This window comes from Protopterus annectens, chromosome 1.part1 (genome assembly GCF_019279795.1).
Source record: "Protopterus annectens isolate FY-2018-M chromosome 1.part1, PAN1.0, whole genome shotgun sequence".
Lineage (NCBI taxonomy): Eukaryota > Metazoa > Chordata > Ceratodontiformes > Protopteridae > Protopterus > Protopterus annectens.
The window spans coordinates 1,726,623,974-1,726,642,854 of NC_056726.1; the positions used below are offsets into that span (position 1 = coordinate 1,726,623,974).

General features: G+C 39.2%; 1 protein-coding gene across 1 annotated transcript in view; it reads right to left on the minus strand.

Annotated features, from left to right (window-relative positions):
• The window catches only part of NUDC (nuclear distribution C, dynein complex regulator), a gene marked incomplete in the record, with an annotated part of 611,459 nt that overhangs the window by 157,871 nt on the left and 434,707 nt on the right, over positions 1-18,881 (minus strand). The window contains 2 exon segments of the mRNA XM_044089579.1: positions 1,838-2,032; positions 2,435-2,554. Of these exon segments, the coding sequence (XP_043945514.1) occupies positions 1,838-2,032; positions 2,435-2,554 (315 nt within the window).

The following is an 18,881-nucleotide window of genomic DNA, read 5'->3' on the forward strand; positions in this document are numbered from 1 at the left end:
GGCTAGTCTAGTGCAATCAGGATTGTCCTCGGTTTTTCCTCCCTTATTTTGAGAAGTAGCCTGGTAATGAGAGGTAGTGGGGGAAATGCATAAACTGAGAGGTTGGATCCACTGGAAGGACAAAGTATTCACTTTCCAGGCCCTGCAGTGAGGCTCCCTGGTGCACAACTTGCTGAGCTGATGGTTGCAGTGGGAAGCAAAGAGGTCAACTTTCGGGGTGCCCCATTTCTGAGTTATAAGGGTAAAGGTTCTTTGGTCTAGTTGCCACTCGTGTGGGTCCAGAAGATTTCTGCTTAAGTTGTCTGCCAGAGAGTTCAGTGAACCTGGCAAGAATTGTGCTAACAGATGTAGCTGCATGGCTGAGGCTATGCGCCAAAGGGTCGTGGCGAGCCTGCATAAAGGAGTAGGAGTGAGTCCCTCCCTGCTTGTTAATATACCACATCACGGCGATGTTTTCTGTTTTGATCAGTAGTACCCCAGGGGAGAGAAGGGGTCTGAAAGCTGTCGATGTGTGCTAGACAGCTAACATCTCTTTTTGGTTGATGTGCAGATGTATTTGATGTGGGCTCCATTGGCCCTGTATGTACCTGCCGTCCAGGTGTGCACCCCCAGGCATAGTCTGATTCATCTGTGGTGAGGGTCTGGGTAGCGTGATGTTGTGAGAAGGGTAGTCCCTTGTTGTGGTAGCATGCTGCTGCCCACCAAAGAAAATCTTTCCTTAGACAATGTATCATTGGTATAAGAGTTTCCAGGTCTTGAGAGTGCTAACACCAAAGGCTTTTTAGGTACCACTGAAGTTGCCTCATATGCAGACTGGCATATGGAATGAGTAGAATACAAGAAGCCAAGAACCCCAGAGCTTGCAGGATTTTCCTTGCAGATAACTGCTAGTTGAGAGAAATAGGCTGTCAGGTAAGTTTGCTTTTCTGGTGTAAAGAATGCCATCTGGGATGCTGTGTCCAGGTTTGCTCCCAGGAATATTATTTTTTGGGCATACAGTAAACCAGTGCAAGGGGGTGACCACCTTACTATATTTGCTAACCCTGCCCTTGTCCCAAACTCCAAGAGTAGACCTTGTAACACTGCCACTATTCAAACAATCAATGGCAAAACAGCATTATTTTCATTTTGCGACTGGTTGTTCTTCTGTGTTGGACATTACCTTAAGTATATTTTTGAAGTGCTGGCACACATCACCTGTGTTTCGATGTCTGTGCATTTCATTACAATCAGAGACACACAGATATACCAACACAACATATAATAAACACTGTTTGTGTGTGTGTGTGTGTGTTTATATATATATATATATATATATATATATATATATATATATATATATAGGATATATGCACAGTACTAGTATCTATACAAATCTATACATACACACAACACTGAAAGTATAAAAAAGTCAATTTCCCATATTTTGCACCTCCCCAACACTTCTACATAAACTATGTTCTTATAAGCAAGAATGGAAAATTTCCCTCTAAAAATGAAAACAAGTTGGATCAAATAGATTGTGTGGTTAATTTGTGTTACATGTGTGTAATACTTTTCTGTGCAAGGCTTAAAAAGCCCTTACCAGCTTGTGGTGAAGCCATTTGTCAAAAAACTTGCTCCCTAACCCTCAAGATATTGTACACATCCAAAACTAAATCTCCCCAAGCAATTATACACATACTAAAAACTACCGGCAAAAAATGAATGTTTCATCTTACATTATCACAGGAAAATGACAGAGATTAAAAAGACAATTTACTAATCTCTTCAACTGGGTATTGCAGTCAGTTACATTTCTGTACTGCAAAGACTTACTAGGACATTATTCACTTACCTTCTCCAAGTGAACTGTAACTATTTTCCCATCATCAATGAGCCAGGAACTCTCCTCTACCTTAATTTCATTGTACATATCACCATCAATGACTGGAGGATGGCCTTTTAGTCCCACCTTTAGATGTCTTCGTTGGATTTCTACCACCACATCTTTCCCTTTCAGTCGGAAGCCCACTTGAAAGGGAACTATCAGCTTGAAAAAGAAAAAAAAAGTGCACTTGCAATCAGTCTTAAATTTTACTTTAACATAAACGTCTATTATGTATGCATATTTTTCTTTGAGAGAGAGAGAGAGGGAGAGTTGCAAATAGTGATTAACTACTACTTTATTCCGGACCCTAAAAATGCAAACAACTTTCTGCATATTTATAATAATGCATTACAATTACGATATGGAAGCATGGGTTTAAATCTCATCAACTTACCTTTTTGTGCTTAAGGGCTTCTTAGTAAAAAGAACCAGTGGGACCACTTGGTTCTCAATTGCGCAGATAAAACTATCAACTGGTAACAAGCACATGGAGCACAAGTGAACACACTACTCAGACATTCACAACAAATTCCAGAAGCAGAAGGTAATATACAGTATACTTACATCCACTTCTGCAAGGGTTTGAGTCCATCTATAATTGGGCAGGTCAGCACCATTACCAGAATTTGGTTTCAGTTTGCCTTTGTCTTTCTCATCTTCTTCTCCATCTGACTCTGTGTTATCCTATAAAAATAACAAACTTTGAATGCTGTGGGTCTGTTGCATGAAAATGAGCTCAACATTAATAAAGGGTGATAAAACTTGAATGTTACTTAAAATGCACACTTTTGAACAATTCATACAAATGTTAACACTAGACATTTTCTAGCAGTACTTGAACTGCTTCATACACAGCTAAAAATTTACAACTGATACGTCACAGGAAAACACTTCTTGCAGAAGCCCTAAAAAGACCGAACAAATGTCATGTTTGTATGCTGCCACCTGACTGCAGAAAAAATTAAACTTATGAATTTATCACAACATTAAACTTTTAAGCAGCTATCAAAGACACCCACAAGGCTTTTGCAAGATTAATCCCACCCCCTCATTCCCATAATGTACCACGTTTCCCTCTTTTCTCCATATTGAGTCAACCTGGGAGCCATCTGACAACCAGAAAAGCATTGTGTAACTAAATACATGTCTGTACATGTGTGTACATATATACATTTATAAAAGCATGCATGACTCACTGCCCAAGGTGAGGAATACAAACCCACTTCTCAACCTCTTAGCACAAAAAATTTGGCCAAAGATGAAAACAATTGGGGACAAAGCCCCAAAAAATAGGGACAATTTTTAAATATTGCTTTTATAAACCTAGAAAGCTGCTAGAATAAAAGGTCTTGTATTACCACCCATTTTCTGAAGGATATGAATTCTGAAACCCCAAATGCCTGTCATTCAAAATCAAAGTCAAAGTAAATTTTATTGCCATTTAGAACTACACACGTGTAGCCTAAACAAAATTTCATGCATCAGCAATTCTTGAGATTACAAACGAAAGTGAAAACACATAAAAGCAGAGGAATAAACATAACTAACAAATACAACACTACTCCTAATATACGCAAGAAAGAGTAGAGTCATTTACCAACATTCAAAAATTAAAAGAATACTTTAAGTACCCTATTTAAAGTAATACAAAACACACTACAGATTAAAATGCCTAAGTTACTTGTCTAATATTGCACTTGAGTGAGTTAAATAATACAGACTATAGATGCAATAAATATCGCACTTACTTGGAATATATGTAAGTATATATGGCACAGATAAATAAAAATCGACTCATGTCTACAGCTCTGGGACTAGTGCCAGAGTTCTGAAGTCTAATCACTGTAGGGCAAAAACTGTTACTGAATCTTGTAGTCCTGCAGCAGATGCTGTAATATCTCCTTCCCAATGCCAGATGTTAAACATTCCATGCACAGGATGTGTGTTGTCCTGTATTATTTTGGTGGCCTTTCAGATGCTTTTTGCAGAATAAAGATGTTGCATCGATGGAAGACTGGAACCCGTTACCTTCTCTGCAACCCTCACCACTCTTTGTAGCGCCTTCCTTTCTGTAACTGTGCAACTTCTAAACCACACTGTGTAGTTGCAGGTGAGGATGCTCTCTATTGCACCTCTATAGAAGGTGGAGAGAATATGAGGAGGAAGCTTAGCTTTTTTCAGCTTTCTTAAAAAAAGAAGAAGTGGAAGCGTTGGTGTGCTTTCTTGACCAGATGGCTGGTGTTTCCTGACACCGAGAGATCCTCAGATATGTGTATACCCAGGAATTTTGTACTCTTATCCATCTCCACACTCTCACCATTGATCCTGAGCACTGGGTGGTTTGTTCTCCTTTTCCTTAAGTTGATGATAATCTCTTTGGTCTTGCTTACATTCAGGTCAAGGTTCTTCCTCTCGCACCAAGTGATCAGAGATGCTACCTCCTCTCTGTACACCCTTGCAATCTCCTTTCTGATGAGCCAAATCACTGTGGTGTCATCAGCAAACTTGATGATATGGGTTAGACTTGTGCTTAGCATAGCAATTGTGGGTCAGGATGGTGAATAACAGTGGGCTGAAAACACATCCTGTGGAGCCCCAATGTTAGTCATGATACACTTTGATATGCTCTTACCGATCACACCCTGTGTGGTCTCTCTCAATCAAGAAGTCCAGGATCCAATTACAGAGATGTGTACTGATTCCTAAATGTGTCAGTTTTTCTATCAACTGCATTGGTACCGCTGTATTAAATGCAGAGCTGAAGTCTATGAACAGCATCCTCACATACGTTTCTTTGCCCTCTAAATGCACAAGGGAGATGTGTAGTGCTACTGATATGGTATCAGCTGTGGATCGGTTAGATCTGTAGGCAAATTGCAGAGGGTCAAAATCATGAGATAGGCATGATGAAAGATGCTTTTTGATCAGCCGCTCAAAAAATTTCATATTATTTAGTGAATTCAATCCTGACCAATTTACCACAAAAATCCAGAAAACCAATCCATTTTACGAGGAACAGACCAAAAATATGAGGCAAAAATCAGGACATTCCGCAAAAATCTGGACAGTTGAGAGTTATGCAAACTGCCCCTTACCAGTCTCTGGAATGGTTGACTAGGTCTCACTGAAAGGGTGTTCATTCAAAAAAAAAAAAAAAAAAAAAGAGGAGGAGGAAAATGGGAGGGGATGACAAAGTGGATGGAGAAAAGCTAAGTACATTATTATTTATAGAAAAGCTAACAGTAAATACATTAATTTTGTATCTAACATGGTCCAGTCAGTCTACTTCAATGAGATAAGTCAGAAAGGTGGTGGCACTGAAGGTTGACCTGCATCCACAAATCACATCCAGCTTACAGTATATACATATACACACACATTTTAAAATATATATATATATATATATATATATATATATATATATATATATATAGGAGTGCTACAAAATCATGTAAGACCATTGACTGTTCAAAATACTGAAAACTCAAAATACTGAAACTCATAATACTGAAAAACACACAGGATACCAACACTTACAATATTCCAGCATAAGCACATATGGAAACAAATAAGACAAACCATATTACTCTTCTCCAAGTATAAGCAGGGGGGGAAGCCCTTCCGCACTCGCCATGTGGGGGCTGCGCCCCCACCCCCACTGCTATTTAAATATATCAACTCCAAGACTGCACATAGAATAGTAAAGTGCAATTTCGGAGTTGATATATTTAAGTAGCAGGGTGTATGGGTGCATGGGGGCTTGCCCCCCCTGCTTACAGTTGAAGGGTTGTATGTTTCTGTATGTACTTGTGCTGGAATATTGTAAGTGTTGGTATCCTGTGTGTTTTCAGTATTATTAGAGTCAGTATTTTGAGTTTTCAGTATTTTTAACTTTCAAGATTTTGAGCTTTCAGGATTTTGTAGTGCTCCCATATACAGACGCACACACAATGGTGACAAGAACTTCTTCAGAAAAACATATTTAGAAATGAGTATGCAACTGGTAATCAGTACTTTAAACGTACCTCTTGGCGCAAAGTAAGCAGTCAATCAAATTTGAAAAAAAAAACTTTAAATCAGCTATAAATGATAAACTCAGCTTTTGAGGCATGTCAGAGGGTAAGAAAACGTTACAGACAACCAGTTAATTTTTAGTGAACCTGTAAAGTCTTTGACATATAGCTGCACAGTGTTCTTTGACATGGCTTGACAGTTTCCTTGATGTCTTTCCTACATAAAAACTGTGGCAGATAACGCAAACCCCTGCATAAGATACATTGATGCTGACAGTTAAATCTATGGAAAACATACCTCTCAACCTGGAAACATCAAGAATCTGGACAAGGCCCATGAAAAATAGGTACAAATCTGTATGCTGATTAACATCTAATTTGCATACATAATTACATAACCCACCCACACTCCAATGTAATTGTGGGATATCAACTTTCAAACGCAAAACTGAAGAACAGACAACCAAAATATGGTACCACTGACCCCCTGCAACTATTCCAATGTCCCATTACCTGGCGATTTAGCCCCATTTACTATAAACACCAATGTGTGCATACTGCTTTACTTCTACAATGATTATTTGGATTTTATTTTGACATCTGTTAAACAAAGCAATACTGTCTCAATGAAAATAGACTTGGCATTAAAACTTATCTGCCCTTGAAACTCACATTCATTGAAATAGCACTGAAAACCAACACAACATCCAAAGAAAATGCATCTGGCCAGTGGTGAATAAAGATTACCTTTGGGCTGTTTTCAAATCATTGGCCCCTTGCACACAAAACAAGAAACATGTGTTCTTTTCTTTGACAGACCTTCCTGACTTTATTAAGTTATATTCCTTGTATAATACAACACACTTGCTAGAGAGCATTTTAAATTTATTGTTTGAACATTTTTCCAGTAGGCTGTACTGCAGGCAATGAAACAAAAATGCATGAACCAATAATGACAAAACTGCCCAATTCAGAGCATTTCCATCATAAAAGTCTACTTTCACACCCACACTATAAATAGAATGACAGTAGTGTAAGTCATAGGCATATTGCACAGCTTCTCTCACTTATTTTCAAGGGGCAAAAGGTCAAAAAACAGGGACACATTTTAAACATAGCTTGTATACTTTTGGAAAGCTGCTAGAATAAAATGTTGAACAAGTTAAGCGTTTATCTTTGTTTATTGTGGTTTTTATTATTTTTTGGAAGTAATAAAGTTGTGTTTGAGCAGTTTGTGGCTTCCAGGTGCTTCATTTACTAATTTTGTGGTCTAGCTCATCTTATGGGGTGCCTTTTCTCTTATTTTTGTTGGTCAAGTACTTTTGGTGAGAGGATGGAGCAAGAACGTGTGGAGGAACAGGACTTAATGGAAGCCAACAACTCTGATCATCTGCGTGAAGCAGTCGGTTAGCTTACACAAGTAGTGATGCTTTTAAACAATATTTCCCAGTTGCTGAATAGCAGAAACAATGATTCGTTGCCTGGTAACCAGGAAGGACTGAGTAATTTGCGGAATGACATCATAAAGGAAAATGAAGGCAGACTAGCCGTTAACTTGGAAGCAGAGGGAAGGGATACGAATAGTGGGAACTTGGAAGATATTCCTAATGTTTTTAGGAGTCAGGGGACTTTTTAAACAGTGGTGTTGTTATACAAGCACAGAAAGATGTGAGAACAAAGGATAAGCGTACGAACGGCCGTAATATGGATAGAGTCACTGAACCCAATGCAGGTAACAAACGCGTTGAACAGCAATATGACTTTGTTTGGCAGGACTGGTTAAAAGAGTGATAGTTTAAATTATAAAAATGCTCAGAGGAATGACTCAGAAAAGGTGAATACTTACAATGACAATGTTAATTTATTACAGGATTTCATGTTGAAATATAAAACATTGCACTTAGATAATTTGTATTTGAAACAATGTTTAATGCTAGGCATTGTGCCTAAAGGCTTACGGGTTTATAAATACCCAAATAATACAAAGGAAAGTAGCATTAAAGATTTAATGCAGATTTTTGATGAATGTGGGTTTGGAATAATGAAAATAATAGAGACAATGAAACTGAAATGGAACAGCTTTTTAAAAAAATTGATGAAGTAAATGAAATGATTCTGAATGACCTTTTGTTCAGTTGAAAATGAAAAAAAATAAATATTATAATATCAAAAAGAAGGTAGACAAGAAATGTCTCAATTATAGAAGAAAAGCTAGAAAAATTGAAAGGGATGTATTAGAATACAAGTAGAAGAGAAGTTATCCTAAAACAAAAACAGGGGGTAGATATGGGGGTTACTATGGTTGTATTTAACAATGGTGGATTTGAAAAGAATGGTAGATTTAGACAGGGTGATTCAGGTATACATAAGCATGGCTTTAATAAGAATGATTGGGAAACCGGACAGTCTACTGATACCCATACTAGGGTTCATTTCAATAATAGTAAATTAATGAAAAATGAGCATGATTTTAGTGAAACTGATAGCCATGCATATGATTTGAATGACCCTTTGGATTTTCCTCTACCAAGGCGTTCGGAGAGGATTCGGAACAAATCAACAGCACAATACAACAATTAAGGGGTGAAACTATCCCTATAGATAAAACGGATGACAATAGTAAGGAAATAGTTAAAATTAATGAAAATGTGTATAGATAACATAACTTTAATATTTTCAATTATAGTAAAATAGAAATTAATGAATGGTATTTCAGGCTATTTATGAAAGGCCTAAAATGAAAAGTGATATTAGTAAAACTTTAAATGACTTGAAATTATTTATTAGGAAGAAAATTTTCAAATCACTATATGAAAATAATAGTTCTGTCAACTTGTTTCCCTCTTATAACCCTGTATCACATAGAAAGAAAAGTACTGCCAACCCTATCATACACCTCCAACTTAAACATTTTGAGGTGGTTGTAGAGAGAGAAGAGGAACTAGAGAGATCAAAAATGATACCAAATTTGGTGTGGCAAGAAAGGGAATTGTTAAAAAGTTTAAGTGAGGATAGAAACATAAGAATTTCAAGGCCTGACAAAGGTGGTGGGATTGTCATAATGGATAACATTATCTATAATACTAAAATGGAAGAACTGTTAAGGGACGAAAATAGATACGAAATAGTATCTATTAACAAAATAAATATAGCTCATTGTAAAATTGATTTTGCCCTTAATGAACTATTAAATGATGGGTTAATCAATAAATAGACATTTGAGTATTTATATGTTGAGAAACCACTTATACCAGTTATTTCTGGTACTGTGAAAGTGCATAAAGATTTGAACAACCCACCAATTAGACCTATTGTTTCGGCTAATGGATCAAAAACATATCCATTAGCCAAATTTGTAGATGAAAAAATTAAAAATGTAGGTTTAGATAAAGAAAGTTTTTTAAAGGACTCATGGGATTTACTAAGGAATGTGAATCATCATTTATATAAAAATAATATCACTTTTTAACAGTGGATATAATAGACTTATTTTCAGTGATTCTACATGAGGTTGGAATGGATTGGTTCTTGGAAGCTCTGCTAGATACCAAAAAAATTGACTGGAAAGAGCTGACAGCAATATGGAACTATAAGAACTGACTTTGTTAAACAACTTTATAGTTTTTGAAGGAGAGTTATTTAGGCAAATAAAAGGTGTAGCTATGGGGGCCTGTTGTGCCCCCAAGCTTTGCGAATATAGTTCTAAATACATGGGAAAAGACATTTTTAATTTCATCACCATATATGAATTACTGGAACTTTTATAAAAGGTACCTAGATGATTTGTGTTTCTTCTGGTTAGAGGGAGATGAAAAATTGGAAGAATTTATAGAATTTATTAACAATACGACTAATTTTCTCAAATTTACACATAAAAGGAATAAGGACAAGTTAGAATACTTGGATATTACAATATACAAAAATTACCAAGATAATAAATTTGAGTCCAAATTTATTTAGGAAGGAGACATTCTCCAGTTCTTATTTATATTTTACCAGCGCTCATCCCTTTAAACAAAAGAGAAATCTTGTTAAAGGACAGTTTATAAGAATATCAAGAATGACTACAGTCCAGAAAGCGTTTGAGGATGAATGCATGAAATTGAAAGAAATGTTTTTAGATAGGAAGTATCCAGAAACTTTGATTGTTGAAGTTATGGAAGAAGTAAAGCAAGGGCGGGTAGACAACTTCTGTCCATTATTAGGGATGGGTATACATAGGAGTGTGAAAAATATGGTGGAAAAATAAATGTTTAATAATAATAAAGACTACAATAATGCATTTATTATGAATTTTAACTGTGATTCTGGGTTAATAAGGCAGATTATTAATAAAAACTGGAAAATGTTTTCAGAATTTTCAGACCTTTCTACAATTTTTAAACAGCCAATTGTTTTTAGTTCTAGAAAAGATAGAAATATAAAAAATGTTAGAAAATAAGGTAGGATATAAAGAAATAAGTTTTAGGAAAAACAGTACTTTTAAATGTGGTAGATGCACACAGTACAAATATGTTATGAATTAGGAAAAACACTACTTAATGGCTAGACATAGGTTATTTATTAGTAAAACGCATGTTAACTGTGACACAAAGGGATATACCTGGCGGAATGTAAGAAATGCACCTAATTTTATGTGGGTAAAACTGAAAGGGCCTTTAAAAGAATATACAAACACATTTATGAGATTAGTAAAAAAGATTCTAGCAATGCCCTTTATAAACACAGCACGGTTTTGTAAGGAAGCTTCCTTTATATGTTTTTTTGTTTTAGAAGTTATCCCACAAGAAATAAGAGGAGGTGATTCAGAGAATAGGATAGAAGTGAGAGAACTTTATTGGCAATTGGTCCTAGACGCTTGCAGAAAGCCAAGCATTAATGAACATGTATCCATGGTACCTGTATTAAAATTAAGAGCTGCTAGACTATGAAAGGTTTATATATATTTTTTTATATGTTTTTATATTTTTTTCCACTTTTATTATACAGTATATTTGATATGTATATTTTTGTGTGTATATGAACAGGAAATGTTTATATATTAGAATAATTTATGAATATCAAATCAGTTTAAGAATCACTAACCTTTAGTAGTAATTTTTATCTGAAAGTTTTAAAAGGAACATGTGTATTCCTCAATCTGTCACAAGATGGTGCTACTGAGTTAACCTTGTCATATCATGACAGTATATAAATTGTATGCATTTATCTTTTATATTTATAGAAATAATCTATTTTAATATTAAATGGATTTCTAATATTTATCTATCGAAGAGTTTTTAAGGTTTTAGTGATGAATTTTCTTTTTGATGTCTGTGCAATGTTATTCCACAAATAATCCTGTTAATGAATGTTTAATGAAGGTATAAAGTGATTGGATGAGGCAAGTCCTTATAAAATAAGAGGCTGTATCAATTGTAATTTTGTTGCTGAGGAAGTTACATTGATAACGAAAAATGTGGTGAACAAGTTAAGTGTTTATTGTTGTTTATTTTTTGGAAGTAATAAAGTCATGTTCGAGCAGTTCGTGGCTTCCAGGTGCTTCATTTACTAATTTTGTGGAATAAAATGTTGTTACCTCCATGCATGTCACTGGCAAGTATTGAACCCAAGACCCCATGCACTACAGTCAGAGAAAAGTACAGTTGTGTACACTTACCATACATGTAGATGCTAGAGTGTATTCACTGTGGAATCATTACATTTGGGTTATCTGTTTGCAGTAGCCCTCAGTCAGCCTGATTAACAGTCTTGGGTCCTGCGTTGGTTGCGGTCTCTTCTTCCGTGACGTCAGGTCATCAGGGGTATAAAAACATGCAGCCGACACCATTACATCAGTTTTTCTTGCCCCAGATGTCAGGTGCCCCCCTAATGGGAAGCAATTAAATCTATAAATATACAAGGTTATACCTCCAACGAAAAAGCAAATGCACCAAAAAGCTTTTAAGCATAGTAAAGGAGAGTAGAGGTACAGCCAAAAGTAGTAAAGGGGCTGGAGGGAGGGTAAACAGGACTGCAACAGTGAATACACTCGAACATCTACATTTATGGTAAGTGTACACAACTGTACTATGTTCTTCGTGTTTCACTGTTGTTGTCATCACATTTGGGTATATTCCCAAAGCTAAGGATGGGAGGAGGAATTTAGATAGCATTAGGACCAGCTATAAGGCCCTGCAAGACTGCAGTGGCAATGCCAGCTCTGGATTTAGAGAAAATTGGCAGATGGTAATGCTTGGTGAAAGTATGTACAGAACTCCAGGTAGCAGCTTCTAGGATGTCCCTGGTAGGGACGCCTCTGAGAAAGGCTGTACAGGTAGATGCAGCCCTGGTTGGGTGGGATCTGATCCCCTGTGGGATAGGTTTTCCATGGTGCTTAGAGCAGAAATGAATGCAATGGCCTATCCATTTAAAAATGGTTTGCTTTGAAATAGTCTTCCCCTCTGCCCCTGCAGCAAATGACACCAGCAGTTGTTCAGATTTCCTTTGAGGTTTAGTCCTGTCCAAGTTGAATCTAAGTTGTCTATGCATAAGGAGTGTAGTATCAGTTCCTCTTTGTTCTGTGGATTAGGAAAGAAGGTTGGCAAATGAATGGACTGATTAAGGCCCACACTGGATACCACCTTGGGCATGAAAGAGGGATTGGTCCTGAGGGATACCCTGTCCACATGAAAGACGATGAAAGGTTCCACTGCCATAAGGGCCTGTAATTCAGGTACCCTTCTTGCTGAAGTGACTGCTAAAAGGAAAGCTGTTTTCCAAGAAAGGAATTTTAAATCTGCAGTAGCAGCTGGCTCGAAAGGAGGAAGAGTGAGCGTCTCCAATGCAAAGTTAAGGTCCCAGGCTGGAGTTGGAGCTCTCCTGGGTGGCCTTAAATTTTTGGGCCCTCTGAGGAACTGCTTGAGCAGTGGATGAGAGAAGAGGGGAGGTTCTGTGTTATAATGAGCTGAAATGGCCGACGCATGAATTTTGATGGAGGAGAAAGACAGGCCCTTGTGAAGCATCTCAGTTAAGTACTGTAAAATCGGAGGTAAACTGGGCACTGCTGTGCTCATCCCTTGAGATTGGTTCCAGGCACAGAATCTTTTCCATTTTTCAGCATAAGATTTTCTAGTACTAGGTCTCCTTGCCTCTAAATTGATATCCATCACTGGTTTACTGAGGGATGGTAAAGGAGAGATTAGGTAATTAGCCAGGGTGCTAGGTTCAGTGTTTGAAGCTGAGGGTGCAGAATCTGGTTCTCCTGCTGAGACAATAGGGTAGGAGTCTGAGGCAGGTGCCATGGGGCCAACAGTGACACACTGCACAGGACGGGGTACCAGTGTTAGCGTGGCCAGTCTGGTGCAATCAAAATCATCATTTGTCTTGTTTGATCTTTAGTAGTACTTTGGAGAGCAGAGGCAGAGGAGGAAAGGCATAAACTGATAGGTTTTTCCAGCTGAAGGACAGAGCATCCACTTTTCTAGCTTGTTTGTGGGGAGTCCTTGTGCAAGGGGGGAGGCAAACAGGTCTATATCTGGGCTCCCCCTTGGTTCCAGTTTCCACTCGTGTGGGTCCATGAGGTTTCTGCTTAGTCCGTCTGCCAGTGTATTTAGTTTTCCTGGCAGGAATTGAGCTTGTAAATGCATATGGTAGCTCAAGGCTGTGTTCCACAATGCCATGGCTAGTCTGCAGAGGGGGTAAGAATGTGTACCCCCCTGCTTATGTACCACATAACAGTGGTGTTGTCCGTCTTTACCATTAACTGTCCTGAAATAATGTGGTCCTTGAAGGCTGTCAGAGCATTCTGTGCAGCTAACATTTCTTTTTGATTGATATGCAGGTGCATTTGACTTGGGTTCCATTTGCCCTGAATGTACTTCCCTGCCAGGTGAGCCCCCCATGCATAGTCTGATGCATCTGTTGTTAGGGTTTGGGCGGCAGGGGGTAGTGTGAATGGTAGTCCCTTGTTTTGGTGGCAGGCCTTTGCCCACCAAAGGAACTCTAGGCGTAGGCAAGGCATGACAGGAATCATTGCTTCTAGATCCTGAGAATGTGGTCATCATAGGCTTTTTAGATATTATTGTAGTTTCCTCATATGCAGTCTTACATATGGAATTAGAAGAATGCAGGAGGCCATGAATCCCAAGGCTTGTAGTATGTGCCATGCAGATAGCAGGGTTTTTGTGGCCACTTGTTTGAAGTAGGTTGTCAAATGAATTTGTTTCTCTGGCGCGAGGAAAGCCATCTGGGAAGTTGTATTCAAGCTTGCTCCCAGGAATATAATTTGTTGACAGGGTACCAGGTGTGACTTCTGTTCGTTTATTGTGTACCCCAGACAAGTTAGCACCCTTTGTACAAAGGCCAGATGATTCAAAAGTATGTCCTGGCTTTCTGCCTGAATTAGACAATCATCCAGGTATGGGTATATTTGAATATTTCTTTGCCTGCAAAATGCAATGACTGGAGCTAGGCACTTTGTGAATACCCTGGGCGCAGTGGATAAGCCAAAGGGCAGTGCAGATAACTGATAGTGCGTGTAGCCTGCTTTGAAGCATAGGTATCTTCTGCAAGACTCCCTGCTTGGGATATGCAGGTATACTTCCTTTAAATTGCATCTACATCATATTATCGTACGATGTAAACAGCGAACGCTATTTCATCGTACCGATAATATTGAAGCAAAATATAGAACAATCGGAACAGCAAATTTTTTTCCCAGGGAAACAAAAATCTGTCGCTCCGTGTAAAAAAAAAAAAAAAAAAAAAAAAAGTCAGCATCTTGAATTTTGGAATCACCAAAAAAGTGTTTAGAGCAGACAGGTCCAGGATAGGACGGCATGAATGGTCTTTTCTGGGTACCAGGAAAAGTCTTGAGTAGAAACCTTGTCCCTTTTCCTCTTCTGGTACTAACTGAATAGCCCCCTATGCTAAAGAGAGAACATACTTGCTTTTGGGCCTCTGCCCACTGATTTGGAGGTAGATCGGGCCACCCGCTTGGTGTTGGTAATGTGTGGAAGTGAAATCTGTATCCTTGGGACACTACATTTAAAACCCATTTGCCCTGGGTAATGAGTTCCCAGTTCTTTGCATGAAGAGCAATCTTTCCCCCAAATGGGCGGTCAGTTGAGAAGTGCTTGGAAGTTTTAAAAAGAAGTCATTGAGACAGTTTACCATAGGGGGAGTTTTATTACTCCCACATTTGGAAGTGGAGGCCCTCCACTGCTTATTCCTGTGCATACCCTAGGACTGAAGCCTGGGTGCTCTGCTGGACCTAGATTTAGACTGAGAAGGTCTGGAAGAGGCAGGAAAGGACCAATTCTTGGAAGGCCAATGCCTACTAAACCTTGGAGGTTGTACTTGTAAGAAATCTTTAACAGTCTGCATAGATTTAGCTTTTTCCTCCATCTTTTTAAGAACTTCTTCTGCCTTGTTGCCAAACAGGCAGTCCTGATTTAAGGGAGCATCCAGTAATTTTGCTTTAACATGATCTGGCAAGGACTACTCCTTAAGCCAAGCATGCCTTCTAAGTACAGACCCAGTTACAGCAGCCCTGCAAGATGCCTCTAGTGAATCAAAACCACATTGCAAAGTATGTTTTCCAACTTGTTCAGCTGAATGCAGTAAATCCTGTAACTCATTTTCAGCACAATCAGGAATCAACATCATTTTCTGTTTAAGCAATCCAATAATATGTTGCTGATACTTTAACATATGAAACTCCCTTGGGTCCCTGTGAAATGGTCTCAGGATCCGCAGTAGGGTTTTTGAAAAGGAACTTGTGAGAGTCAGGGACCCTGTAATATCTATCAGGTTTTCTGGGAGCAGGAGGTAAAGAATCAGGGACCAAGCTAAATTCCGAAAAGGCATCATCAACAATGTCTAGTACAGGAGGTATGGCTAAAGGCCTGTGCTGGGGCAGGAGTAAGAAATCCCTAAATCCCTAAGCCTCTTTTTAGAATCAGAGAAATCCTGACTTTCCCAACGAAAATGCTCCATGAGGGTATGCAAGGTTTCACCAAAAGAGAAATCCTCTGGGGGGAAGCAGAGGGAATAGAGTCTTCAGCATTAGAATCCTCATAGGTAGATAAGGGTAAATCTTAGTCATCAGAGGAAACAGAAAATTCAAAATCCTGGTCAGAAGTATCACAAGCAAACTCAGTCCTAGGTCTCTTAGAGGGGGAAGGTTGGCTTCCCCTGATTAAAGTAATAAGGTCTTCAGCCATTCTTATTTGTTTTTTAGGCATAGAGGCCTGACCATGCGGTCTGGGTGTCACTTTTCTAGGCATGGTTCAGAGTTTAGGCCTTGAAGAAGAAAATACAGTTGTGTACCTACCATAAATGTAGATGTTAGAGTGTATTCACTGTTGCAGTCATTACTCTTGGGTTATATCCTGCTGGCAGACTACCCGCAGTTGGCCAGAATTACAAAGTCTAGGTCCAGCATCAGTTGCTGTCACCTCCTCCCTGATGTCAGTGCGCCAGGGGTATAAAAGATGCAGCCGACGCCATTTTCTTCAGTTTTTCTTGCCCCAGATGTCAGGTGCCCCCCAAAAGGTAGGCAAAAAAAATGATGCCAATAATTATGCATGCAGTAAAATAAACATTTCCTTCATCTATAAGCAAATACACCACATAGGTAGTATAAAATAGAGAAGTATAGGTAAGTCCCAGCAAAGAAAAGGGGGATGGTGGGTGGGTAACCTGGACTGCAACAGTGAATACACTCGAAGATCTACATTTATGGTAGGTACACAACTGTACTATGTTCATCGTGTTTCACTGTTGTAATGACTGCAACAGTGAAACACGATGAACATAGTACAGTTGTGTACTATGTTCATCGTGTTTCACTGTTGCATTCAACCCAAGAGTAATGACTGCAACAGTGAAACACGATGAACATAGTACACAACTGTACTATGTTCATCGTGTTTCACTGTTGCAGTCATTACTCTTGGGTTGAATCCCAAAGCTGAGGTTGGGTGGCTTGGCCTAAATAGGATTAGGAGAGGCTATAAGGCCTTGCAGAACTGCAGTGGCGAACCCTGCTCTGGATTTAGAGTAGAGAGGTAAATGGTAGTGCTTTGTAAAAGTGTGCACTGAACTCCAAGTTGCAGCCTCTAAAATATCTTTGGTTGGTACTCCTCCGAGGAAGGCTGCTGAAGTGGCTGCTGCCCTGGTAGAATGAGGCCTAATGCCTTTGGGCACTGATTTGCCATGTTGTGAGTAGCAGAAACGAATGCAGTGGCCTATTCATTTTGAAATAGTCTATTTTGAGATAGGCTTTCCTTGAGATCCTGCAGCATATGCCACTAAAGGTTGCTCAGTTTTTCTGAAAGCTTTAGTTCTGTCTAAGTAGAAGTGTAGTTGTCTGTGTATGTCCAAGGAATGCACAAGTCTCTCACTCTTATTCTGTGGGTTTGGATAAAAGGTAGGCAAATGAATGGTTTGGTTAAGGGCCACACTGGACACTATCTTAGGCATAAATTTTGGGTTCGTCCTTAGAGAAACCCTGTCTGGATGGAAAATGATGAAAGGTTCCACAGCCATGAGTGCCTGTAACTCTGAAACTCGTCTTGCAGAGGTCATTGCTAGGAGCAGAGCTGTTTTCCAAGATAAAACCTTTATATCAGCTGTATTGGCTGGCTCAAAAGGCAGCAATGTGAGTTTTTCCAAGACATAATTGAGGTCCCATGCAGGTATTGGGGCTCTCCTTGGAGGTCTTATGTTTTTGGCCCCTCTGAGGTACTGCCTTAGTAATGGATGGGAAAAAATAGGAGGTTCTGTATTGTAATGAGCTGAAATGGCAAAGGCATGAATTTTAATTGATGAAAAGGATAGGCCCTTGTCCAGCATCTCAGTTAGGTATTGTAAAATCTGAGGAATATTTGGAACAGATGTGTCAATTCCTTGTGCCTGGTTCCAAGCACAGAATCTTTTCCATTTTTCTGCATAAGATTTTCTGGTACTGGGCCTCCTGGCCTCCAAAATAACATCCATCACTGCTTTAGAGAGAGGAGTATTTTGAATGGTTACATTATCCACCATGCTGCCAGATTTATGGTCCTGAGTTGGCTGTGCAGAATCTGATTGTTTCGCTGGGTCAGTAAGTGAGGAATTAGAGGCAATGTCCAGGATGGGCCTCGAGACAAGCTTTTTAGGATTGGGTACCAGTGCTGGCGTGGCCAGTCTGGGGCAATCAGAATCATTCTTGGCTTCTCTCGTCTGACCTTTAGGAGTACCTTGGGGAGGAGAGGCAGAGGAGGAAAGGCATATTTTCCAGCTGAATGACAGAGCATCCACTTTCCATGCTTGCTTGTGATAAGTCCTTGTGCAGAATTTCTGTAGTTGGCAGTTGTGAGGGGAGGCAAATAGATCTATGTCTGGGCATCCCCATTCCTTTGTTATCATGCTGAAGACTTGTGGATCCAGTTTCCATTCGTGGGGATCCGGGAGGTTTCTGCTTAGTTCGTCTGCCAGAGTATTGTTCTTTCCTGGCAGGAATTGCGCTTGCAGGTGTACTTTATAAGTCAATGCTGTGTCCCACAAAGTCATGGCTTGTCTGCATAGGGGGTAGGAATGTGTGCCTCCCTGCTTGTTTATGTACCACATGACTGTAGTATTGTCCGTCCTTATCAGTAGTTGTCCTGGATGGAGTAGATCCTTGAAAGCTGTCAGGGCATTCTGAACAGCTAGCATCTCTTTTTGATTGATATGTAGATGCATTTGGCTTGTGGACCATGTGCCCTGAATACATTTCTGCCATGTGTGCTCCCCAGGCATAATCTGATGCATCTGTTATTGACTGCCTGGCTGTGGGTAGAGTGAATGGCTGTCCTTTGTTGAGGTGACAGGCATGTGCCCACCATCGAAACTCCTGTTGCAGGCAAGGAATGAGGGTAAAATAATGCTTCCAGGATTTGACAATGTTGAGTCCAGACACTTTTTAGGTACCATTGAAGTTTCCTCATATGCAGTCTGGCATATGGAATTAGCAAAATGCAGGATGCCATGAA